The sequence below is a fragment of the Pteropus alecto genome, unplaced genomic scaffold (assembly GCF_000325575.1).
Source record: "Pteropus alecto unplaced genomic scaffold, ASM32557v1 scaffold86, whole genome shotgun sequence".
In the NCBI taxonomy this organism is placed as follows: domain Eukaryota; kingdom Metazoa; phylum Chordata; class Mammalia; order Chiroptera; family Pteropodidae; genus Pteropus; species Pteropus alecto.
In genome coordinates, this window is record NW_006442109.1 from 18,382,051 (window position 1) to 18,409,769 (window position 27,719).

General features: G+C 33.4%; 1 protein-coding gene and 1 pseudogene across 1 annotated transcript in view; one reads left to right on the plus strand and one right to left on the minus strand.

Moving 5' to 3' along the window:
- Window positions 1–27,719, minus strand: part of UNC13C (unc-13 homolog C) — a 350,422-nt gene that overhangs the window by 156,608 nt on the left and 166,095 nt on the right. Inside the window, exon 14 of the mRNA XM_025038961.1 lies at window positions 17,456–17,589. Coding sequence (XP_024894729.1) covers window positions 17,456–17,589 — 134 coding nt within the window. The remainder of the gene's footprint in view (window positions 1–17,455; window positions 17,590–27,719) is intronic.
- On the plus strand, window positions 6,227–6,344 carry LOC112469643 (annotated as a pseudogene).

A 27,719-nucleotide genomic window follows, 5' to 3' on the forward strand; every position in this document is an offset into this window, starting at 1 on the left:
TATACCAAGGTTGGAAAAACAATTATTCATCATTGGGTCTCAGGGATTGCGATGACAGCTTATTTTCAATGGAGGATCACTCTGCGGCCCCAGCAAAAATGGGAAGGAGCAGCATGAACAAAGTTTGGTAACTGGGGAATCAGAATTCCGGTATCAAGCGCTTAGCAGTGGTAGGAAACTTGGTATATGGTGCAGGTGACGGTGACTGTAATGATATCACAGGGGGATAGATAAAGAATAACATGGGGAACAGAAACAGAGAGAATACACAGAAAAAGAGAATAAAAATCATCAACTGTAACAGAGGATATTCAGGAGCTAGATCATAGCAGAAGTGAAAAGAGAAGCTAAAATATACTAAGTAGCTGTTGTTTCTCTATTCAATTTTTACCCTTGGGTTGATGTTTCTTCAAAAAACTTGGGTTATAATGAAAAAGAAAAACAGTACAGTAATAAGTGCAAATGACTGAACAAAACAAGGCTAAGAGTATATGATGCAAAAGAATATATTGGTGCAGCCATTTGCAGAAATTACGTGCAGAAAGTAAAAGTTGTGTATACTTCTGAAGGAGGATAAAAATTGGTGGAAAGGGTAAGCTGTGGGCCCCAGTTAATGGCTGTAATTACCATAAGAAAAGACTCTCAAAGTGACTTCTAAAATATTATTTCTTTCATCCTGAAGCTCCAAACAGATAACTTCAAAACAAGGAATCAAAAATAAGTTGTTAGTCTAAGGATTTTCTCAGTTGCAGAAGCCATGTAAGGTTGATTTTCATTCTTGAAAAAAAATGTGGGTAAAGGGTTCTCATCAGTGCTATTAAAACTTCAACATTGCAAAACCTAAACCAAATACAAACTACCATTTAAAATAAAAACAACAAACTAACACATTAGAAAAAATATATATGATGTATAAAATGCAATGAGATAATATTCAAATGAAAAGAATAGCTAAAAATCTATAGTAAAAAGATGAATATTAGAAAAATAGGCAAATGAACAGACAATAAAAAAACAGAAAAGATTAATAACCATAGGAAAAGAGATACTCAACTTCTCTAATATTGAAAGAAATTTTGATTAAAATAATAGTGAAAATTTTTTACTGAAAAAATTTCAGATTAGAAAACATTAACAAAAAAAAAAAAAATTAGGGCTAGTTGGAACCTGATTTCCAAAAGTTACCTAATGACTCTCTATAGGCTTCTCTTATGCTATTCCAATACCTGTGTTACCCCATGCCTGTCTCTCCTCCACCACAGTAGTCCCTCTATGGGTTGCATCATCCTGATGTTATATAAAACCACAGAGTAATATCCCTCTATTAGAAAGAACAAGGTAGATCTGCTTGTATTGCCATGAAATGATGTCTATCAGACAGTGGTAAAGGAACACACAGCAAATTACAGGTTAATAGTATGCATAACAGGATTCCATATTTTATAAAAAATATAAAAATAAACATTAACTGCATGTTTACACACACACACACACACACACACACACACACACACACACATATATATCCAATTACTGAAAATTTGTAAGGCCTGGGTGAAGGAACTTTTAGTTTTGCTTTTTATTAATTTTCTTCAAAAAAGTAACACATAAACATTAAAACTTATTTTTTATTTCATATAGACCTGTGAAGTTGAATAAGATTATTTTTGTAACCACAAAAGTTTTTAAATAATATCTCTTTTCAAATGAAATCGGTGAGAATTTTACTATACATTCAAGTTTTTAAGACAAATTAACATTCATTTATTTCTCACAAAATCCCTATTTGTTATTATTCTCATTTTACAAATGAGGAACTGGTAGTCAGAATCCAAGCCTTGAGTTGTTTTTCCAAGGCTTATGATCTCTATAATAAAGAAAATATTCAATGATATGTATTTTTTTGATACTGAGAAGAGACATAAAGGTAACTGATTAAACTCAATTTAAACTCAGGGTGTAAGAGATTAATAAATGTGTCCTAAAACATTAAACAAATCAGTGGCAAAATCAGAAATAGAGCTTATGCTTCTTAATCACATTTCTTTTTTTTAATAATAATAAAAATTCTCAAGCATTGAAAATGTCTTCATAACTTATTTTTTCTTACTATTTTTTGTATTAGTTTATTGATTTTACCTTAAAATATATACAGTTCAAAATATTAGCTTTGTGTTTATGCAATAGTTCCTATTTTAATTTAAATCTCAATCTCTACTACTTGCTCAACTCTACTTCTATGCAGAAGACAATCTTTTAGAGCTGAGGTTTTTTGATATGTTTCAGAAGTTTTGCTGATAGTGCATTATAATATGCTCATTTCAAATTTGGTTGTGCTTACTGTTATCTATGGAGATAACAAATATTGTATGCTAGAAAGATAGAACTCAAAGCTACTCTATTTATGTAACCGTTACACAGATTCTTCTGAAGTCTGTATTTTTATTTTACTTTGCTACCTATGTTATTTGTGGTGCATTTGGAAATACTTCTCTGGCTCTTTCTTACATATAGTCCCATTAAATAAAAAAATCATCACTCTCTAGTGCTAAACCTAGACAGAAAACTGAATCATCAACTCTACCACAATCCACAGCATCTTCTCCTTTCCTCTCCTGTGGTTCTTCCTTTGACAGCACTATAGAATTTGCCTGTTCCTGTCCTATTCCTACGGTTTCATCCCTAACTCAAGTCTTTACCATTACCTGCCTCAAGAATTGCACTAGCCTGTTAGTGCAATTTATGTATTCACCTCTAACCCTCCCTCTTCTAATATATCCTCTATATTACCACCTAATTTACTTTTTACTCACTTCCCATTTTCCCTGAGAATACTCACTGGCGGCACTTGTGGCTGCAGCATTTACACCAAGATTACTCATGGATTACAGTCTTAGCCTCATCTCCAAAGTTTGCCACAAAATATCTCACTTCTCTTATTTTCACATCACTCTAGTATATTGATAGTCTTTGGAAACAAATGACATCATTATATTTACAGCATTCTGTTTTTAGTAGTGGTATTTCCATTTATAAAATATAATAATTCTCGATCGCTGAAAATATCAAATCCTAGAAAACATAGCATTCCTACGCATGCTGTTAACATCATTCTTGAATGGTTGTTAGCTGAAGATTCATTTGATGAACCTGATTTATGTATACATTTCTGTTACATTAAGATTAGAGACAAGTTCTGTTTAGAATGACTCTAAGAACAGTTTTTATATTTTTATTTTCACATCAAAAACCAGTCAGATTTGCTTCAGCCTCAAAGAGCATGTTTAGGTAAAATTAAATTAATGCTGGCAGAGGGCTGCATTTTTTTCTTCTAAATGGGAAATGGGTTAAAAACACAGGCCATGATATTTTAAGCCACTGCTTTCATAACCCCAATTGCTTGTCACACATTCATTAACAAAAAAGTTATAACCCATTAATGTGACTTTCCTGGATTGTGATGATCAGACCCCAACTTTAACTTCTATTTATATTCTCCAACACTTTCCATATATAGCCATCCACATTATTTCTAATTTCTCAGCTTCTCTGATGTCCCATGTCTTATGATAATTTTTCCCTGTTATCTCTCCTCGATTTTCATTTGATCATAACTACTCTCTTCTTTCAAATTACAGATCAAGTTATTACCTCCCTCCAAAGTCTTCAAGGTAGAATTAGCAGTGATTAATTAGCTATGAAAGAGGGCAAAGAAAAGTGTACAATGACTACAAACTGGATCATAGCTCACTTAATATTAAGAGTTAGTGGTGGTATTGGTGCTTTGAAATTGCCATAATTTTATCATTGACACAAGATTAACTTATCTAGTATGATCTTATTGACATTGGTTTTATAGTTCAAAACTGATAAAATTATTTTTCCTCTTTAACCAATTTTTGTCTAGCATTAGAAAACAATTTTTTTCCACCTAGCTATCCTGACTATAAATAATATGAATTGTGCTTACACAGTCATGTGTGCTTGTGTGTGTGCACGTATGGGTGTATATCTTCAGCACATGATTTAAACAATTCCAGAAACCAAAATATAACCTAGAGACAATGTCTACCAAACCAACAGTTTCTGAAACAATTTTACTCCTACCCACCAGTGCAAAAAGGTAGAGGGTGGGGGTAGGGGGCGAGGGGGCAGAATTCACAACTATGAGCAAAACACAACAGATGAAAGAAGCAAATCAGTACTTGGAGTGAGGAGAAAGACATCTAGTATTTCTCACAACAGATTTTATCAAGTTCTGAGTAACTTGTGGCTAGATTTTGTTTCCAGTTTTTAAAGGGCCACAAATCATCATATTCCTGTGAGTGCTTTTTGCACTGTGCCCAAATTTTCTTTGTAGATTTGCAAATACGCAATCTCACTTTGGCATCAAATTTTATATGTTTTATCTGTATTGTATACCCAGTACCAAATCATGATTCAAAAGGCAAAGTTGTTTTCTTCCAACGCACTCCAAAGTTGAATATTTCTGCCTTTGCTTTGGGTTGGCTAAGAAGTCTACACCATCTGCATGTTTGCTAGAGGCTTATTTTCTGCAATTTAACACAGTGCTGGCTATTTCCTCTGCACAATCCACAGCAGTATAATGTGGTAGTTAAACTTCAATGGAGTCCAAATGATAAAGATTTGATTTTTCCTCTGCTAATTTGATTTTTCCTTAACTAATCTGTCCAGTGGAGCAATGAATAATCTCTTTAAAACTCAATTTCCTCATCTGTCAAATGGGGATGATAATAATTGTGCAATGTGGGACTATATCTAGGGCTGTGGTGAGGATTAAATGAGATTTTACATGTAAATACTTTGTACAGCCACTGGCACATAGTGACAGAGTGAGCACTCAATAAATATTTGCTGATAACAATAAAATTCTAACTATAAATGAAACATACAGGAACATAGTATTTAGAGTCCACTGATTTCTAATGTGAAAAAATTATCACAGAAACTGAATGGAAATTTACATTTGTATTTGCTAGTTTTTAGTCTCCAGAAAAAAAAATAAGTTGCTAATAAAATTAATAGTGATAAATTTTATTGCAAAGGGAAATATTTATGTGTTCACAGGAGTAAACTGGTTTCATAAACCTCAGAAATCTCCACCTACACACTAACAATTTACATGCTAATTACAAATAAATTCCAAACTATGGTACAAGCAGGACTGAAAGAGGTTTTAAAGTTCCACAACCATTTCTACTCATAGGAATTGTGTATACACACACACACACACACACACACACACACACACACACACACACCTAAAAATTAAAACAAGTACATATGTAATATGTACATTAATTATACTTCATTTTTCATATTTTAAAAATAAAATTGACTCTCCTCATTCTGGTCTGAATTTGTGAGATTTTGCTATACACATATTAAATTCTCTAATGTATAACTTCATCTCTTCTTCATTTTCAATGTAGTTGTAACTCAATTTAGTCTATCATTTATAAAAGGTCTAATGAAATAACTAATCCATTCCAACATTATTTGAAAGTCTGATGTTTTTAATTTGTAGCAATTAATACAAAGTATAAATGTTTTAAACCTTAATCCCATGAGACACAATTTAATAATCCAATTATTGTCTTGCAAATCTCTTAGTAAAATAAGGAAAACAATCTACCACTGTCAAAATGTGATAATACTGATTCATTAGTCACAGCAGAAGAAATCACAGAATCCATTATATGTGAGGTATTATTTTGATATGCAAAGTTTGTCTTTGAAGAAAAGTATGTTCATTGTTACAAATGAGTAAGCAATAGTTCTGTAATTGTGTGCCATGTGTACAAATGAAGCTTCAAACTACAGCTGGAATTAAAGACATTTAGTTTGCTCTCTTCGCATTTAAAAAAAATCATCTTTTGTTACTTTGCTCTCTATTTAAGAATACGTAACATGCATTATTGTGATTAACTATCAATATCATGAAGAGAGAGAACAGCTAAGAAGAATGAATTTTAACCAGGGCTCTACTAGTAAATTCTAAACTAGCCTTTCCAGTTAAAGCTGTATTAAAGGGAATCTAAAACCTAAAACATATCATAACTGCACTTAAGGGTGAAACTCAGTTTAAGTATCTGGAGTGTAAACTTATCTAATTGAACATTTCTAGTAGTGATAATTTTTCCCTTGTACTTAGCTCTCTTATACCACAAACAATTGGATCACCAATGCCATTTAAATCCAATCAGTCTACAGCCATGCTACCCTGAATGTGCCCGATCTTGTCTGATCTCGGAAGCTAAGCAGGGTCGGGCCGGTTAGTACTTGAATGGGAAACCACCTGGGAATACCAGGTGCTGTAGGTGTTTAAAAAAAAAACAAAACCAATCATCCTTTTATCCGTTTATTTTTTCTTTATGTACAGGCATTATTTTAATGAACTCGGATATTTAAAATATATTTAAATATAAAAAATAAAATTGAGGATGGATCCGTGTTAATTATTAAAATCAGCATTTTGTAAGACAATGAAAACGCTACTTGGTAGTGCCAAAGGAAGTGGAGATGGCCAGAAATAGCCCAAAAAACTTGCGTAATGTGCCTGAGGAAATACTTGATGGAATTTACTAAATTCAGATAATTATTTCTCAAGCTACCCCAGTCCTTCCAGATTAGAGACCTGGGGAGAGCAAATCCTTATATTTACACTGCAGGGCAGGGAGCTTGGTGCAATAGGAGAGAGATGGAAATGAACACCTGAAGAGCATCTAGGCAATGGCAAGTGCTGGGCTAGGTGCTTTACTACATGGTCTCCTCAAATCCTGATAGTGGTCCTATGTGCTGTTTTACATTCTAATTTTTTTAAATATGAAAAATAGTCTGAAAGGCATTGTAAAACTTCTCTAAAGTCTGATGGCTCAGGTCTGTCTCATTCAAAAATGTTAGCTTACTAACTAAGCCAGTCAGTATCTTTGCATACTTAAAACACAGTCCTCTTTATTTTTACTTATTACTTATGATTAGTGGTGCCCCCTTCTCTATGGAGGAAATGTTCCTAGACCCCCAGTGATGCCTGAAACTGCGGGTAGTACCTAACCCTATATATACTGTGTTTTTTCTTATACATACATACCTATGATAAAGTTTAATTTATAAATTACGCACAGTAAGAAAATAGCAACAATAATTAATAATAAAATAGAACAATTACAGCAATTTACTATAATGAAAGTTATGTAAATGACTTTGAGGCCATTATTAAGTAAAATAGAGGTTTTATTGTGATACTGCACTGTGCTACTGTAACAATCTAACTGACAACCCAGATGGCTACTAAGTGATTAATGGGCAGGTAGCATATACAGTGTGGATATGCTAAAAAAAAAAAAAAAAAAAGGGATGATTCAAGTCCAGGGGATGACAGAGTGGAACAGCATGAGATTTCATCATGTTACTCAGAATGGTACACAATTTAAAACTTATGAATTGCTTATTTCTGAAATTTTCCATTTATTTTCAGACCATGGTTTACTGCGGTTATTTGAAACTGTTGAAAGCAAAAATGCAGATAAGGGGAGACTACTGTATTCATCTTATTCGAAAATATTAAGATGGTTTAAAAACTACTATAGTAAAATGAGGTTTGTCCTAAAAGTAGAGAAATTAAAGGAATAATGAGGATAGACATAGAATGTATGCTGTCAGATTCTATGGAGTCATTATATATGTGGACCTTGATTCTGACATTTCTAGCACCTAATACACAAAGGAAAACTGATCATTCTTACGTATCCCAATTACTAGGGAAGTAAAATTCTTTAAAGCAGTGAATTCTGAGGAAAAAAAATTCTTTCATGATTTCTCCTAAGGATGCCAGTGAGTACATACTACGTTAACATTTTTCCTACAATAACCGATTGCATACATTTTTTTTTTGTTAGTTTATATACAACTGTAACTGGTACCTTGTACTTTTAACTTCTTGTAATTATTGTTATAGTTTTATTGTTACAGGTTTATTGTGACTGGATCTAGATTAATCATTAAAGCATCAAAAATGTTTGGGTTGAATTGAAAGATTGATGCCCATTATCTTACTCATGGGATCTTTCCTTACAATTAATCCAAAAGGTTGCTCAGATTCTGATTCTGCCACTTATTAGATGTGTGATCGTGAGAAAGCCCCGCTGTGCTTCAGTTTCACTCTCTGCAATTTGGAGACAATAAGGCTGATGTCATTAGAATTGAATTTAAGATTAACTTAAACATTAAATCATAAGAATGCTTAGTATAGTGCCTGGCTCCAGTCAATTTCATATAGTTCCCTACATGGTGATGATAACATTTATAACATACTAGTAAATCATCTGGCAAGCATAATAAACCTTGAAAAACCAAGATGAATCTTTTCTTTCCTCCATGATGTAAAGTCAGAGAGGTAGAAAATAGAAATCTTCAGAAGTGATTAAATTAGTACAATTCTTAGTAGCATTCTTATAATAGTACTCTCATGCTTTTAGAAAAATATTCTTATTCTTTCCAGATAATGTATTGTTTTGTGAATTTGTAGAGAATAAAATCTGACGTTTTGAAATTCAAAAATGGCTATAATTAACATGAGAAAAAAATTTCAAAATGACTTTTTTTGTGCCTTTACTTAAGTTAGGTGGTTTTAGCCTAGATTTTTAGATTTCCTAATTATCTATTCTCCCCACTGTAAACCCTAGCTCTGTAAAACTGATTGCTTGTAGGACATAAATTATTTGCTTATATCCCAATAATTTAAATTAAAGCATTCTTTTACATTTCACTAGCAACCTAACTGCAACTAGAGTGGAATACATGTGTTGTTCCATATAATACCATACCAGGTTAGTTATGCTACTTTGGTTATAAGGAACACAGACTTAATTAAGTAACTACAAATAATTAAAAGGTAATTTGTGTAAGCATATTTGCATAATGGAGAAACAAGACTAAACTGCTTTGCAATATTGTACTAGAACCCAAGGAAAACTGAACTCAATCTAATAGGAGGTGCCATGACCCGTAGAGTGAGGTCTCATGAATCGTTGGACAAGAAACTCCTTCAGAATTGAAGGCAGTCTGTGGAGTGCAATAAGTGACTGAGGATGGGATGCTCACTCAAGAAGCCTACCTATACTGTGACTAGGCTCTTCTCATCATTTCTGCTTTCCTTTCCAAGCACCCTCTCTCTTCATTCACAGACAACTGCCTCCTCCTCCTTCTTAGCCTGTTTATCTCCTGACACTATTTATATACCATTTTGATTTTTCTTAATTTTGGATTACTTACTACATCTGTCTCTAAATTTGTAAACTTTCAATATCTATTCTCCTTGTCAACTATCTCATTCTTTAGATTTCTCAAAATAGTTCCAAAGAGAAAATCTATTTTTTCTCATTAGAGTACCTCAACAAGGGACCGTGAAGGAAGGAATTTATTCCCAGAATGGTCTGTGAATGTAGCAGGCACTAGCCAGTTTAAGACCCATGCTTGTACATGTCTCTTCCCCAGTTAAATCTTTGTGGCCACAACTTTTCACATTTCCTGGCATATATATTTAATACATATTTGTAAAATGATAATGTTGATGAAAAATGATACAAGTAAATAGAGCAGGAAAAAAAGGTATGGAATGAAAATATTTAAGTTGAAAGAAAGAATTTGGTGTTTGCTTTATTTTTCCTATTCTTTTTCAGGGTAACCAAATAAGTAGCCCTAGTTAATGAAGGGAAATAACTTCTTTACCAAATATTTCTAAGTAATACATTTTGAAGGAATAACATTAAAACAAAACAATTTTGCAGTCCCTAATGAAATAACTGATTCTGAAATGACCATAAGTAAATGAAAGCATTAGAAGAGATATCAATAGAAAACTTGGGAATGGAGGGATCAAGCTGTCAGTACTGGTCAATCTTAACATTACTAGAGGGAGAACAATCAGACTTCATGTGGTCACCACTGATGTGATGGAGTATGAAGACAGCATCACTTGTGACATATTTTTGAAAAAAATAAAAAGAACCTGAAAGTTAGCCTCTAGAGCTAATGTTCAACTATTAGAAGTATTGAACATGGAGAAACAAGTTAAACAAAACAAAGAGGCAAACATAATAATCTAGAAAGTAGAACATTCTAAAGGACAATGAACATAGCTTCTTTAAAAAGTCAAAGATATGGAAAACAGAAAAGAGAGCTGTACTAGAATGAAAGAGACTCATGACATATAACAACCATATGTAGTATGTGGACCTTATGTGAATCCTGATTAAAGTAAACCAAATGTAAATGGCATTAAAAAAAATGAGATTTGATTATGGAACAGAGAGTACACAATAGCAAGGCATTACTGTTAATATCATTGGCTGTGATAATGACGTTATATTATGCAAGAGAATAGCCACCATTTTTAGAGATGAATAACGAAATACATAGCAATAAAAGGATAGAATGCCTGAGATTTAATTCAGATAATTCAACAAAGAAAAAAATTAAAGCTCAAGAGTATAAATGAAAAAAATATGACAAAATCTTGGTTACTGTTGAGTTTGAGTGAAGGGTACATGGCTTCATTCTACAGTTTAATTTTTAGTATTATAAACACTTTTGTAACATTTTTAATGTAAAAATAATCTAGGGAAGCTATAGTGCAAGTGAGCAAATCAATACCTTTAATATTTTGAACAGCATTTAGTTCCAAAACAGAAAGAACATGATGTAAATCCCTGATCAAAGTAGCTTAAACCCAATCTCCTCACTGCAGCAAATTAAATATACTATCTTTTAAAACATATAATTTGAAAATAATGTTCTTGATCATTGTATAGCCCTGAGAAAATAAATGCAAAGGATAGAGCATATTTTGGAAAACTGGTCCATTTTCTCTATACATTGGATCCTCTAATATGTACTTGATGCAGAGAGAAAATAAATTGAACCTTAACTGTATGTACATTTTTGGAAGAAGCTAAAAGAAATTACAAATAATAATAAAATACATACAGACAGAATCATAAAATGGAAGAAACATATTTCTGTTTGTTTTATTCAGCATTAGAAAAACAAAGTAATATAGAATCAAATAATTTAAATGAACTGAGTCATTTTTTTCTATTTAAAAAGAAATAAGATTTCTTACTTTCAATTATATATAGTGAACCTCCCCTACATTATACACTTAGTTGATGACAGTCTAAAGGACTTCTACATCTAAGTATACAGTTGGCTACTACATATGATTCATGGTAGTTACACAGATAGCCAAATTTCTGTATCTCTCAGTATAATTTTCTATGTACTTCCTCTTATTTACTATTTGCTTTCTTAAATTAATATTTCCTTCTGAATTTATTATCTCATTTAATGATGTCCCCATAAATACAGCATCTTCAATGTTTCCACCTTATCCCTTAACACTCTAGTCAATGCAGTTAATAGAAAAAAAATCTTAATTTATCTTTTTAATAGTTCTCAAATCTGATCCTCACTGTCCATCATCTTATACAAATCCCTTATATCTTTTCACTGGATTACTGCTGTAGCCACTTAACAGTTATCTCCACTTATATATAATAAAGAAAATAATAAAGAAGTCAATTTACTTTAAAAATATAGAGATTTAATGAAAAAAATGTTTTATTTTTAGAAGACTAATAAATGTGTAGCCAGTTGGACAGAGAAAAAGGAGAGAAGATACAAAATATCAATATTAAGGATAAGAGAGGGGAAATGACTTCAGATTTTACAGACATTAGAATGATAATATAATGAGTATCTATATAATAGCAAATTTTACCACTTAGATTAAATAGAAAAATTCCTTGAAAGACACAAACTGCAAAAACTCAATAAGTAGATTTGGGAGGAACCAAGATGATGACACAGGAAACTCCTGAACTTCCCTTCACCCATGGATGCACTAAAATATAACTATAAATGGAATAATTCCTTCTGAGAAAACTCCAGAAACTAGCTGAGTGACTCCTACATATTGGGTGAATGAGAAAATTCCCACATTAAAATGCGTAGGAAAGGCTGAGACAGTCTTGCCACTAACCCCGCCCTTGGCACAACACCATACAGTTGGGAGAGAATCTCTAACACTAGCTTCTCCATGAGGAGCAAAGTGTTTGGACTATACACTTAGTATCCCAACTTTTAAGACTCCCATCTGAGGAATGGACCCCTGAAATGCCTAGCTTTGAATGCCAGTGGGGCTTATGTCTATAAGACTTAAAGAACCATAGCAAATAAAGAAGCACTCCCTGTGGCTAAATCCTCAAGTCTCAAACCAGAAAAAAATAGGCAAAAACACCCATTTCCCAGTCTTGCCCTTGAAGAAATTGGGTTGCATATAAGCTGCTACCTAAGAGTCTGGCTTCTAATTTAGTATGCATCTAGGGAATAGCTGAGATCCTCCCCAGAGTCCAGGGGAACCTGTGGGCACTTCTCCTGTGGTTTCCTTCTAGCTTGCTCCAACAATAAAACCAAATTGCTATTATCTCCTTGAAAGAAACTTTGGTGCCCCAACTTTTTTTTAGTTACCACCTGAGGGACAGGCCCTTAAATTATCCAGCTCTGATAGCTGATGGAGCTTGCATTTACAAATCCAACAGGTGTATAGCAAACAAAGCAGCAGCTTTCCACCAGGTACAGGATCACCTCTATCCCCTCCTTTCACCCCGTTGGCTATATGCATCTGGGCTCAGTGTAGGGGGAACAGGCAAAAATGCTCATCTTCCAGTTTCTCCCTGAGAGGGGCTTAATTACATATTTCCCAGCTGTTGCCTGAGGGTCTGGCTTCTAATTAGCCTGCATGTTGGTGCTGACTACATTCTTCCTCTTTGGAACATTGTCAAGTCTTGCCATATCTCCAACTATGGGAGCTGCTAAGAACATAGACAGAAATTTGGACTATCATAAGGGTTTGAGAGACAATCAGGAGCTGGGGCTGGGCTGATTGATCAGGCTGTTTTATCTAAGGTAAAGAAACCAACACAGAGAGTGAAGAAAAATAAAGACATAAGAAAATATATCTCAAACAAAAGAACAAGATAAATAGATCACCAGAAACTGACCTTAATAAGTGACTTACCTGATAGAGAGTTCAAAATAATGGTCATAAAAATACTCACTCAGGTTAGGAGAGCAATGCATGAACAAAGTGAGAATTTCAACAAAGAAATAAAATATTTCTTTACAGGCAAGAAGGGAGTAGCATGATATATTAAAAATGCTGGAAGAAAAAGCTTGCCAACCAAGAATACTCTACTTGGCAAAGATATTCTTTAGAATTACAGGAGAGATAAAGAGTTTTTTAAAAAAACAAAAGCCAAAGAAGTTTATCACCACTAGACCAAGAGATATATGTATCAATAGATCAATGGAACAGACAGTACAGAATTAGACTCTCGCACATATAGTTACTTGATTATTGACAAATCTGCTAAAGTAATTCAATGGGGAAAGGATAATTTTTTAAAACAAATGGAGTTGAAAAGATTAAACATACAAAAAAAATTCTAAAGAATCTTATACTCTATATCACAACATATACAAAAAATAACTTGAAATGAATTATAGACCTTAACGTCAGATATCCAGAGGAAAACTGTGGTGTTACAAGTTGATTTAGGATGTTGCCAAGATTTCTTAAATAGGACACAAAAACTGCCAAATTACAAAGGAAAATGATCAGCAAATATATTACTCTATTGAAATAAAAAATGCTCTTTAAAATAAGAAAATGGAAAAGAAAGTCACAAACTAGGAGAAAATATTGTAACATATCTGAAAACAGACCTTTAATTCTGATAAATAAAGAATCATTATGACTCAAAAAGAAGATAAACATTGCAATTTGGATATGGCAAAAAGATTTGAACAGAACTTCACCAAAAATGATATAAAGATTACAACATGAAAATCATGAAAAGCACATGAAAAAATGATCAACATAAATATTTAGAAAAGCACAAATTAAAACCACAGTGAGCTGTCACTATACAGCTATTTGAATGGCTACAAATGAAAGTCAAATTATACCAGGTGTTGACAATGTACAATCACTTTACAAAGTAGTTTGACAGTTTTCAGAAATATTAAACATGTACCTAGCACTTGACTCAAGGGAAATAAAAGAATGTGTCTATGCAAAAATTTGTAAACAAATATTCATAGCGACCTAATCTGGAAAAAAATCCAAATATTGACACTATCTCTAAACCTAACGCTAACAGATAAATGGATAAACACTGTGTTCTATTTATATAGTGCAATATTACTCAGAAATAAAAGGAGAGGAAGTACTAATAAACACAATCTGGATGAATCAAAAAATAGTTGTAATGAGTGAAAGAAGTCAGACAAAAATATTGTATATGTAATATGTAATTTCTTTACATAAAAAGATAATATTTCCAAACAAATTTATAGTATCATAAAGCAGACCTGTGGTTACACAAGGCAAATGGAACCTTTTTGGTATGATGGATATTTTCATTATGCGGACTGTAGTGAGCGTTCCCTGGATAGATTTAGATGTCAAAACTAATCTAATTGTATACTTTAAACAACTGCAGTTTTATTGTATTCAGTTATAAATCAATAGATCTGTTAAAAAAGGAGAGACCCACACCTAAAGATCTAAAAACACTCTGCTTAATAGTTTTCAGTTTCAATGTAACAGTGAAATTTCTATAAGCAGCTAGAAACCTAAATAATTTTAAAAATGTGAATAATATTGCTCAAAGAAATACTCTAGTACATCATTAATCAATGGAGTGAAAACAGAGAGAACAGATACCAATTACACTTATAGATTGACTTTAATTTGTTCATTCAACAACTATATATGCCTGGATATATACTAGAGTACAAAATAAAACAAATACCACCCCTCATTGTTTACATTCTACAGTTACTATAAATTGTTATCAAATCTGAATAAGCAAAAGCTTAAAATGATTTTTCAAAGTCATAATACTTAATTCAATAAATTATATCAGTAACCCCAGATTACACTGAAAGAGACAAAAAAAGTCCTATACTTTTAAATCATTCGTTTACCTGTCATTGCCTTCAAAATAAAACCAAAATTTGTTCTAGCTTGACTTGTCCTTCACCCATTAGCCTGTGCTTTCATACTTTAATGTACATAGAACACATGAGGGATGCTTTACAGCAGACTTCTGTGCCAACTTCAGATTTTGACTCCATAGGTTTAGAATAGTGCTCAGAATATGCAAACCCTGTGAAACTATCAGCCCCTGTGATCCTGATTCCAGTGGTCTGGATCTTTTACTTTGTGAAACACAGTGCTAGCTTAACCAACCAATGAGATAATAAGTGAAGCCTAAATGCGATGACACATTGAGCAAATGAAGTGGGTGTGAATGAAAATCTTACAAATGCAACATTGGCCATTAAGACTATACCTCGCACTCCAGATGAGTTCACTTAAAATACTGATTTAAACTAAATAAACAAAATGAAATAATCCTGAGTAACCAAAAATCTTTAAAACATCTTCAAAATCTGAGAAAATATAATAATAAAACATAGATTCCCAAGAGAGGGGAGGCATTTGGGTTTTTTAGGACTAGATTTCACAGAAAACAAGTGACTAAACTTTGATATTAAAACCAAAAATTAAAAGCAAAACAAAGACATTTATCTCCTTTCCCTTTGTCATTGTTTATTTTTATAGTTAGTAGACTTAGTTTTGCTCATAATTTAAAACTTATTTTTGCCATAACTGAAAGTATTTTCTCCACTTCTTTTTATACAGTTATAAAAAGTCAAGTAAAATCTTTATATGCCTTTCACAGTATATGATTAAAGAAAATTCTAGGAAACTTTAATTGATTCCATGATTTTACAATGTATTCTTTCCCAGTCATATCTGATTTCTGATATTTGGCAAATGTAAAGAATTTTTGATTAAAAAATAAAATCCTTTCAAATAACTTAATTAGCATTACTCAGCAGATTTTTATTTTTATTTGATTTTCATTTATCAAACATCCTATCTGAGCCCAAGGGTACAGTCTTTAAACAAGTTACTGATCTTTCTGTCTTTAGGAAACCCACTCTGTCTTTAAGAAAGTTCCAAAGAGTGAAGGAGAAAAGATATGTGTTCCACAATGCTGCCCAGGATGAGCTGCGGACATGTCATGCATTAAAAATGAAGATCAAGTCCTGGGCCATCAGAAGAGAATAAAAGCAAAATTTCTACAGATGGTCATCAGAAGATTCTCCGGCCACCAGGCAGAAAAGGTGGATATAGGGGAAAGGAGAGAAGAAAGTGAAAAGACAAACCTAACGATGTTATCATGGTTGCATAACAAAGAGAGGACCATTTTCTCCCCAATGAGGAGGAATTTGGGGCAGGTGAAAATGGGTGGTTAAAAAGTAAGAGAGGATGAAAGTTGGGATACTTAATTTCTTCTGTAATTGGAATTTCAACTGGCTTCAACATAAGCACAAAGCCCCTAACCATCTCAACCAGTAGGGTCAAAGAGAATGAGAAATAATAAAACTAGCTATTCATAGTAAGTCTGAATTTATGTTCTACTTCATGGCTTGTCAATTTCTGCTATCCCTGCGGCCCACAGCATTTCTGGTATAACCAATATATCAGGATATCCTCTCCATTAACCAGACTGAAGGTGTGTGGTTGGCAGAGTCAGCTGTTATTTTGCTTGTATAGTTTGCAACAGTGGGCATTAAATCCTAAATGTGCAACATGAAAGTTGGGTTGGATCTTGGAAATGATCTAGTAATATGTCTTCATTTTACGTATGAGTAAACCGAGACTCAGAGAAATTAAATAATTTTCCCGAAGTCTCTTAGCTAAGTGACATTTTAAACAGTTGATGATTTTGGACTCTTTTAGTCTTTTTTTCTGGAATGGCCACAAATTTTAATTCGTCTGTCTTGTCTACCTGCTTATAATTTGTAAATTCTATGCATGGATACATAGGCTTAGGTTATTTGAGAAAATGGAATTGTTATATTAAATGTTGCATTAAATTTGTTAAATCTGGGGTACATAACTATTTTGAAAGCAGTTTGTTTATGGACAAATCTTTATTATTATTATTAGAAAGTCACAAATGTAATATGTTTAATACCAGCTGTCTAACATTCTTTTTAATTTGAGGGGGTGCATTTTTTTCTTTTCAGACAATGGGATAGTTATAAAAGGAGATAGAGGAAAGAGAAAACTTTTCTATATCAAATAAAAATAAATCTTGGGAAATATTTGTCTCCTTATCCAAAGAATCACACTCTTTGAGGTTTGAACTAAAAATTCATAATATCAAGGAATTGATATTTACTGATAAAAGCAGAAAAATATGTCATTGTCATGAGAATGTAAGCCATGATTTGAATATTTTGTTTTCTTAGGTTGAATAAAATCCATTCATTTATAAAACAGTGTACTTACTGATTCAGGACAGGTGTGTAGGCTGTTTTATCCTCATCAATAATTGTAACCATCAGTGTAATAAGCTGGGGCCAAAAATCCAAATTCTTGGTGGTTGGTCCCTGCTCTTCCCGAGGAATGTCCTGTTTCTTATTCTGCTCACCAGGTCAGGTAACATGCAAAAGAAAAGGTTAAATGGTATGACCTTAGTTAGAAGTCACTGTTAAACAGGTGGTTCAAAGAAAAGTATTATGAAAAAAAAACTCTTAGATCATGTGAGCCAAAGGTCTTAAATTTGGGTTTCCTTTCTTCATTCAATGGTATCTCATAGGATAAAGTCACAAAGGCCAGGCTGGTATTTCTAAATACTTTGGTTCTGGAATAAATGTTTCTCTTCGTCTGACTATTGCGATTCATAATCTTAGGAATTATTACTGTAGAAATTATCCCTTTAATGTGCCTTCTCCAAAAGAGAGAGGTTGAATTATGTGTGTACAAAGGGCTGTGTGTGTGTGTGTCTGTGAAAATTTTATCCTGTCTCAATATTTTGTGTGAAGTCACATTGGTAGCAAGTGGGCAGAACTCAAGGCTGTCTGGTTACAAAGTCAGTACTATTAAATTCTACAATATATACATGTTACATGAATGGCCTGAACACTCTCATTCCACCTACAAATGTATCTAGCTAACTAAAAATCTGTAAGTCTATCTTTTGCATGTGTAGGTGTGCATATTTAAATCATATTTGAATCCTTCTCAATTTACTACACTGAATGAATTCTCCAAGTCTTACCTCCAGAGAGTATTGCCAGGATGATCTAATTTTACATTGAAAGTAATAGAGTATAATAACAATCTTGAATGTTTCACGTATAAACTTCATATTCAACACATATTATTCTTTTGAACATGCTGATAAATTATTCTGGTTATTTTGTTTGGTGGGTATTCTTAGAGCACGCCTTTCACATTTACTTTTTAATTAGGCAAAAAAAAAAAAAAAGCAGAGGTAATTTTCACTCAAGTAAACAAATAAGTGGGAAAATTATGGCTTCCCTGATTATTTTTGCTAAATTATTCATAAGCTTATAAGTCTGGGATATTTGAAAACTTCAATTTGTGGCTCAGAAAATTCATTGACTCTTTGATATACAAGGTAGATTAGATTTTATCAGCCCAATCAATTGCCATATCCAACTACCATGTCCAACCTGAAAATCAGCCACCCTCTGCTGAATGGGTAGCTATATGCATATCTTCTAATACTTTCTAAGACATCTATCTAGATTTGGACAAGTCATCATCCAATTATTATTCTCCTTAAGTTAAAATACCGTTCTATATTGAATCCACTTACTATTAGAGATCTCCACACACAGGCTATAATGTACCTTTTGGGACATCTAATTTTCTAGGGTGCTTCCAAGCACTGTTGATTTAGCTCCATGCTCAAAATGTAACGGATATTAAAAGATGGAGAGCAAAATTAAAATAGTCAAAAAATTAGTGGCTGGCACAAATTACTTCAAACTGCCAGAATGAACTACAAGCAGTCTTCAAAGGCTCTTGAGAATCTTGTATGTCTTGTCCCTGAAAACCACTTGAAAGTCCTTGGTGGGCTTCCCTTTTCAATTCCTGAGGTACCTCAAAGCACATCAATTGAGATCTTTAAGAAGAAAAAGGCAGCAAGACAGGCTCACAAATATCCAGCTTTGCCTACTTTTAAGTTATATTTTCTATTAAAATCTATCTTTCTTTTATGAACAGGACGTTATTATTGTCACAATAATGTAATTATTTACTCATTACATTAAGCTCAATTGATTTCCCTCTCTATGGTGCATTTAGAAGTCAGAGAACCCAGTGAGTTGTGAAGGTTGTAAATAAAATGAATTCCAGTGGCCACAGCAGAATATATTAGAATATTATCATTAATCATCGTGATGTGAACACAGCCAAACTGTATGTCTAACTTATTTTGAATAGTGTGATTAAATGAAGGGAAATGATTATAGATGATGTGTTTAACATCACAGTCACTTATCATCATTCTGCAAAGAGTGATATGGAAAAGAGAAGAGACTAAAGTACATAGTTGAATATGCATTAATTCCAAAGTCCCTTAGCTGTTGCAAATTATACTTTTATTATTATTTTATGACATTAGAGGATTATAGACGGTACCATTTTTTGCATCAAATTCCATATGTAGCATCAGAAGAAACCAAATGGAATGCTGAATCATCACAACAATATCATAAATCAGGTCTTCCCTATTTTACTAGTGCATTTTAATAGACTGCATGTTTAAAATAATAGGGTATAATCATGTGTGTTAGAATTTTTACCTAATTTAGTAATAATTAAATTTTTCTAAGTAAGACTTTACTAATACCCTGGAAGTCTACTAGGGCATGTGACCTTAGAGTTAGAAAAATTAACATAATGGTAGTTGAAATTTTAAAAGCTAACAAGTGCATTACTATTTACTGAAACTCATATTTGTCATAATAAAAATATATTTTATAATATATTTATATAGGGTATAAGTATAATATATAATTATAAACTCAAATACAAAAAATATAGTAAGTTTATATAACTGACTTAGATCAATTTTAATTATGTTCATCATTATTATCGTGACTAAAATTTACTTTGTTAACAGACTATTGAGGAAAGAAACTTGAAAGAAAGTCTGTTAGTATAATGAGATTTTTTTTTTAACGTGGAAAGTTGCCAGGATGTAGGATCGGCTGGAAAAAAGCAGCCAATTTTCATGTTTACAAAGGATATTTCACTACAAAAAAGCTTGCACAGAAAAGCGGATAAGATGTACACTATAGTTTCATAATTTCAAATAATAAAATGTAAAGATATTCTCATCAAGAAGAGACCAACACAGAGAACTATTAAGTGCAAAAAACAAAATTGTTGAAATAGATGGTATCTTCATGGTAGTAAGACTTATGCAACACTTCTAAGGTTCCTATAAAATATTTCTGTAACATTCCACGTATTTATTCAATGAACATGCAATTTTAAAACTCTCCTGTAAAGGTTTGGCCAGACAAGGCTTGTGGGGAGATATTTAGTAGAGAAATGTAAAGATGTGATGTTAAATGCAAATACACATGACAGAAACCTACTTAGATAATTACTAATAATATAAGGCTACAAGCTCTTGATAAAGTATGTTTTTCTAACATAGTTTCACTGGATGTTAGTGAGTTTAACACAAAACACATGATTCATGCTTAAACCAATTAAGAAAATGTTTGCTTAAGAAAAATAAATAGGTTATTTTCAGACTTCTTTGAGTAATGTGTTAATGTGCATTGCAATTCTCTAAGATGCTTCTGAAACTTTAGTGTGTATCAGTATTGCTGGGAAGCCTTGCTTAAACACAGATTGCTAGCTAGGTCCTACCCTCCAAGTAGGTCTTGAGCGAGGCCTGACCTCCACTGTCCTATTTTCCTCACCCCATCTTACAAAATTATCCACAGAATAAATGTGACTCTGAACATACTTTGGGAAACAAAGGGTTATAAAGATAGATGCTGTTAAATCCCAAAATACCTTGTGTGTCATGTTAAGAAATTTGCTTTGAAATAAAACTTGATGAGGACCATTAAAAGATTTTAAATATGAGAGTATTTAATTATAATTGTTTTTTAAATGACCTAGCAGTTGCAGTAAGTTTAATGAAATTAAACTTAAGAAAGAGTTAATAAGTAAACTGATAGAACTCATTGCCTAGTTGGTGAGAAAAAAGAGAGAAACCAAGTGGCACTATCTAGAAGGTAATTAGGTAGATTGGTCTGGAATTTTAAAAGCATCCTGGATTATTAATGTAGATAGAACTCCAGGATAGAAGTGGTAGCTGAGATTAGGGAGTAAATAAGATTACTGGAAGAGAGGAAAGAGAATTGATGGCCAGGGGCAAAACTTTGGGGGTCGGGGTGCGGGGAATCTAAAAAAGAAAATTTCCTAGAATGGTAGGAATTTCCATCCTGAGAGAAGAGGAAGAGTAAATAGTAAAGGTTTGAAATAACTCCCACAAGGAACGAGACAGAGCCTTAAGTTGAACCCATAGTGGCACTGCCAGGTAGCCTGGGAACTCTGCTGAGACTGGGTCCCTGAACATATAGTGACACCGCTCTGGATCATCATGAATTTTATCCAGCACTGGAGTTAGAAGCCAAGGAAACAGTTCTGGATTTGCTATGGGAGTGCAATAAAAGTAGGAAAGGAGAAAGAGATTTGTGTGTTTGACGAGAATGGCTGAAGTGCTGGAACAAATATTTACTTTTGATCCAGAGGAAGAAGGAAGAAAAATGGAAGGGAAGATGGAGAAATGGATCAAACACAGCAGACATTTAGAGCATGAGAGTGGGAGGCAGGAATAGAGATTAGGTGAAGGGCTCTTAGAGCTGAGGCCTAGAAGAGCCAAGGAAAACAATTTCTCAGGTAAGGTAATGAAGCTGTGGTATTGCTGAAAATAACTTACAGAATTTGTGTGTATAAATAGGAGACTGTCACAATGTATACAGCGAGATTGTTTTCCTTCAAGGCAGGTAAGTGGCAATTAAAGGTTTTGGCAACAAGATTTATGGATGCTAGAAATTTGAAAAATCAGGACACTGTGCATATAAAGACACATGGAAGAAAATAAAATAGAGGTGAGCCTGAATACTTAAAAAGAAAGAAGCTTCAAATAAAAAATTTAAAAAAAGCCTGGCAAGATAAATTAATATTAAACTGTTAACTAGCTCTTATACGTCTGCAAATTCCTCTGAGTTAGCTGTATATCTCCTCGTATTTCTGAAATAAGGAAATCTTAGCCCTAGCAGTGCACAGCTTAGAAAAATAGAAACTCTGGCAATAGTTTTGGAAGCAGATCATAGAGTTCAGATGCTCAGGGGTTCTGAGATCCTTATGAAGAGCGATGTAGACAGTTTATCAACTAGAAGAAGGAAGGACATTTATATTGCTCTTTACCTATACAGGACCAGACAGAATTTCTCCAGGTACCTTTCCCCTAGCCCAGGGCAACCAGCTAAAACATTCTCTACATGAATGGAACCACCCTTTTTGCTTCTCTCTCCAGATACTGCCGCCTTCCCTTTTACGGTCTCATAATACTTCCACAACCACCAAAAGCAGCAATGCAGGCATCTTTTCAGCTCATTCATGTTCAGTCATCACAACAAACAGTTAGCCTTGAAGACTGAATATACAAACGAACAATGGTCAGACCACATATGACAGAAACCTGACCCACAATCTCTGCAGCAACCAGTCCAGGAAACCAAACAACAGCCTCTGCAACAGTCAGCCCAGAATGGTCAGGACTTGGTCAGTGACCACCAGTTTCCTCATATTTTGCCCTCACTTCCAACTCAGGATCAACCAGAGAAAGCCAAATATGCTCCCCAAACCAATCATGCAAGATGCCCTTCTGATTAGCTGACTCCCAGTTGTCCCATGCCAACAAGCTCCAGTCATATCAGACCTGATGCCTTTCCTGATTTTCACTAGAAAGCTTTCCCATTTCCCTGCCTGTTTTGAGTCTCTGCCAAATAAAAGTGATGCTGGCTGCCTTCCTTGTTATACAAGATCTGAATAAATAGCCTCTGTTTGTTCTCATTTGGATAGTCTTCATTCATTTCCAAATATCGAAACCAAATGTTAAAATCCTCATTTCAGAGATAAAGAAACTGAGGGTTACCTTAATTCCCATCCCTCTTAATTAAAAACAAACATGTAGACCACACTTAAAAATTCCTACCCTTGTGTTTTTTTTTTCTTTATATCTTCGACTCCAAGACCTGATTATACAGTTTATAGACACAAGACAATCATTACCTCCCACTAATAATACTGAGCTGATTTTTATTGAGTTATATATCTTGAATGGTAAGGAAAGTTTTCAGAGAATAAAGTATTGATGTTTATGTGAAATCTCTACATACTTTCTAAGTTCTTGAGACTATCGCAACTGCTTAGCACTTATTTGCAGTTTGAGAGTTATAGGCACAATCAGGGTCTAGTTCTAAATTAATTTCCTTATATTTTCCCTCCAGTTTTAGAGCTTTCTTAATTGACATTGTTTTATCATCAGCATCCTGTTGTCTCAAAAGTTCCTATTAAAGTTACTGAGTCTTACTGTTCATTCATATCACCATAGTCCCTTCATCTGCTTCTCGCCATTAGTGTTGGTTTAATTCCGCCCAATTTGGGGCAGTATGGACAATCAGACATGAACACAAGACCCAGAGAGTGCAGTTCTTAACTCTTCACAGACTCCCTACTCTGCTTGCTCAAATAGAAAACCATCAAAATGATACTATACTGCTAATAATGATCAAGGTGTGAAAGTGTAGACAGGATGTAAAGAGATCAGGATGTGAAAGGATCTCACAGAAGTTTCCACATAGAAGAGGAAGAAAACGAAAGAGAAGAAATATTGTTAAGACACATGAACTTTATATGAGCAATTAGACCTACAACCCCTGTTCTCTGTCAGCTCAGACAAAGGCAGTTGGGCTGAATTCCACAGTCTCCCATCTGGAGTGATACCAAGGAGACTATCCACAGGCAAGACAAGAGAGGAAAAAATACAGAAGTTAAAATTAATGCATAAGTAAATGCATTTTTTTATCTCCCTTCTTCTCAACTTTTGCCAAGAGCTCATAGACCCACCACACTGCTGTACCTCTGCTCTTTAATCACATTGCAGTACTGAAAAGGCTACAGACAACTTATTTCAATTTATGTAGTCTACAGATGAGAAAAATGAGGCTGACATAATTTAAAGTGGTCCATCCAAGCTCATATAGGATCATAAAGTCAGATCTTGAAATTTTTATGTTCTCAAGAAAATCTACTTCATTCTACCTCCCTTCCCCTAAAGTTAAAAATTACTCAAGTTAAATAGCAGAAAATAGAGTTGGATTTTGTTTGCAAGGCATAAAGAGGGTAATTAAGTTATTGATCAATAGAGTTTATGACCCCTGCAATTAAAGAGTTTGAAAGCCATTGCTAAATAGAGTCATTAGTATTTTTAATTGATGACTTAACAAATCTCCTTTTATATCTTAAGACCTTGTATAAATGGGACATCCTTTTTAAGGTGGTGCCAATATTTCCTCATTTTTTCCCCCACCTTTGGCAAAGTTCAGTCCATCTCTTACTTAGACCATTTGCAAGTTCATCACCTTTGATTAAGCCACTTCAAAGGTGTTCCCACTATTGATCTTTAATGCCACTGTCAAAAATGCCTTATTCGCCTAATGAATTTTATTGACGTATAGTAAGTCGCTTAAACTTTGGCCATAAACAGGAGAGATTTGGAGAAGTTAGGATGTATGAGGCTGGTACTAGATTCTCTAATGAACTTGAACTTGATCATACACTAAATGAATAACTTTTAGTATGCTGGCTATGCCATGGATAAATCTGAGTTAAATTTCATTGCAGAAAAGTTGTTCTACCTTTGCCTTTCTGGAACAGCTGAGGCAGAGTCTATATTCCGATTGCCATGATTTATTGTATAATGGCTTTTCAAATCCATACAACAGTGCCTTGGAACAATGTGAATAACAACTTATACAGAGAATCTATAAGAAACATACTGAGGGGTGATATTTGAGACTTTTTCAAAACTGCCAGTGACCAGTGTTTTTCTAAGTCTGGTCCATGGATCATCTACATCATAATCATCTGGGCCACTTATTAGAAATCCATGTGATTTTAGAGCCCCTGTTGCAGACCTACTAAATTGGGATAACTGGAGGTATGATGTAGGAGTCTGGACTTAAACACACAGCTCTGCTCTTCTGCAGTCCTACTTCATAGGAAGAACTTAACATAATTTAGCCAGGTAAAAATAGGCATTTTTTTTTTTTTAAGGAAGAATGATGATATAGTTCTCTCAGATGCCAGTACCAGTCACAAGTTTGCTAGATTTTGCATTTCGTCATAACAAAAGACTTCCTCTTTTAGGCTCTACTTTCAGAGAACCTGAACTATGATGGAAAGAGCCACAAATGGAAAAACATCCATTTTTACAGACTTTGTATGAATGAGAATAAAAATTATCCCTACTATTTGAATTAAATTTATTTGTTTTAGCAGTTGGTTTGATGTGTAATAATACACATTGGTTGCTCTTTATAAAATTTAGACTCTCCATAGGCTTTTTCTATCTCTGTTTCAGGTGTCATCTACTTTTTTTGTTTGTTATCTTCTCAAAACTTTTTCTGTCCTCAAAGGAATCTTGAAACACTGTGAATAACCCTTACACATTTTCTCTTCTTAAGCTTAGTCATTTTAACATGTTTCAGGAAAGTGATTTAGATATTTTATCCTTGAAACTGACATAAATAATTTCTCTTCAATACTTAAGTTCCTACAGATATATTCATTCATGGAAAGAAGATATGATTTATTTGAAAGGAAGCAGTTACTACTGGATACTATGTGGCAGCAGTCTGAAGTACACTCTGTTTTCAATGGATTAAGAATTCTCTTAAAGATAGAAATAATAAAGTCTCTTGTTCCAAATAGAAAAGACCCAAGGAAATGACTGAGTTACATGGAGAAAATAAAATACTGTGATTTTGAAAAAGAGATATTCTGCTTCTAAGGAGGTGTATTTGTTTTCTCTTGCTTTGTAAGAAATTACTACAATTTTAGCAGTTTTAAACAATGCATGTTCATTGTCTCAGTTTCTGTGGGTCAGGAATCCAGGATAATCTGCTCAGTGTCCCACAGACTGCAATTAGGTGTTAGCCAGAGCTAGGATTTTTCATCTGAGGCTCAGGGTTCTCATGCAAGCTCATGTGGTTGTTGGCAGAATTAATTTCCTTGTATCTGTAGAACTCATGGAAGCTTGATTTTCAAAGCCAGCAGGAAAATCTCCTTGACCTCAGAAAAGGCCCGAGCTTCCTTTTCAAGGGCTCACTTGATTAGGTCAGATCTACCCAGTATAATCTCTTTTTTCATTAATTTCAAAGTCAAACTGGTTAGAGATCTTAATTACATCTGTAAAACCCCTTAGCCTTTAACATATAGCAATCTATTAGGGGGGTTAGGTTTTGTTTTAGATTTATGGTATTTGCCATATTCTATTGGCTAGAAGCAAATCAAAGGTTTTGCCCTTACCTTAGGGAAAAACACTATACCAGAGCATGACTGACTGGGTTATCTTGGAATTCTGCTAACTACTGCAAAGTTATTTTAATACTTTATTTAGGAGGGAAATGATATTAAAAATCCCAAGCTTGTAGAAGCCCGCTAGCTACACTTATATTATTTAAATAAATTCAAGTACTCAACATTCATATGTGGATAGTGGCTATGACTACTATATTAGGCACTGTCGATATAGAATGTTTTCATCATTCCATATAGTTCTATTGGACAGCATTGCTTTAGAGCACCCTTAGGTGAAAATTATTTATGCAATTCACTTTATAATCTCTTTTTAGGTAACCCATGGTAAATCAAACTGTAACACACAGCAGTACTTATAATTCTCGAACACATGTGCTAAAGAAAAAAATCATGACACTAAAGAAAATATTCGTATGATTCCATTTATATCAATGTAAAAACAACTAAAATTAGATATTAATTTTGAAAAATATTTATATCTGGTAAAACTAAATAAAGAGCAAAGGGATCATTAACATAAGCTTCATGAAAGTGGTTGCCTGTGGGGAACTAGATCTTATCAGGGTAATCTCTAGATCTGGGTTACAAGCGCTTAAGAATTTATCTTATTATTTTTTAAAACAATATTAACTATTTTTTACTTAGGAATATTTTTAAAAATATAAATAATTTTTTAAAATGTGGGCTCAGAAAAAAAGAGATTGATTCTTTTCATATTATTAGTAAAGAATAGGTATAAATAAGATAAAACCCACTGATATGACATGTAACCATTTTAAGGAATCTTTTATTGTAAACAAAGCTAGAGTAAAGACACAGAAAAATCCTGAGAATCCCAAAATTACACATGAAGATTAAAGATATCAAATGTAATTGTAAGGCCTATTACTTAATTATATCACACTAAACTTTATATAATATGTCTTATCCACAATAGACTAGTGGACTAAGAATTATTGATAACCCTCAGACCAGTCAAAAAAGTTTTGAAATGAGTTGGGAATGTTTATTCAACTTTGGAAATTAACAAGGTGCCATACTGATGGCAAGAATAGGAGATGAGTAGTACATGAGTTTAATTGGACCTATGAGCTTCTATGCTATG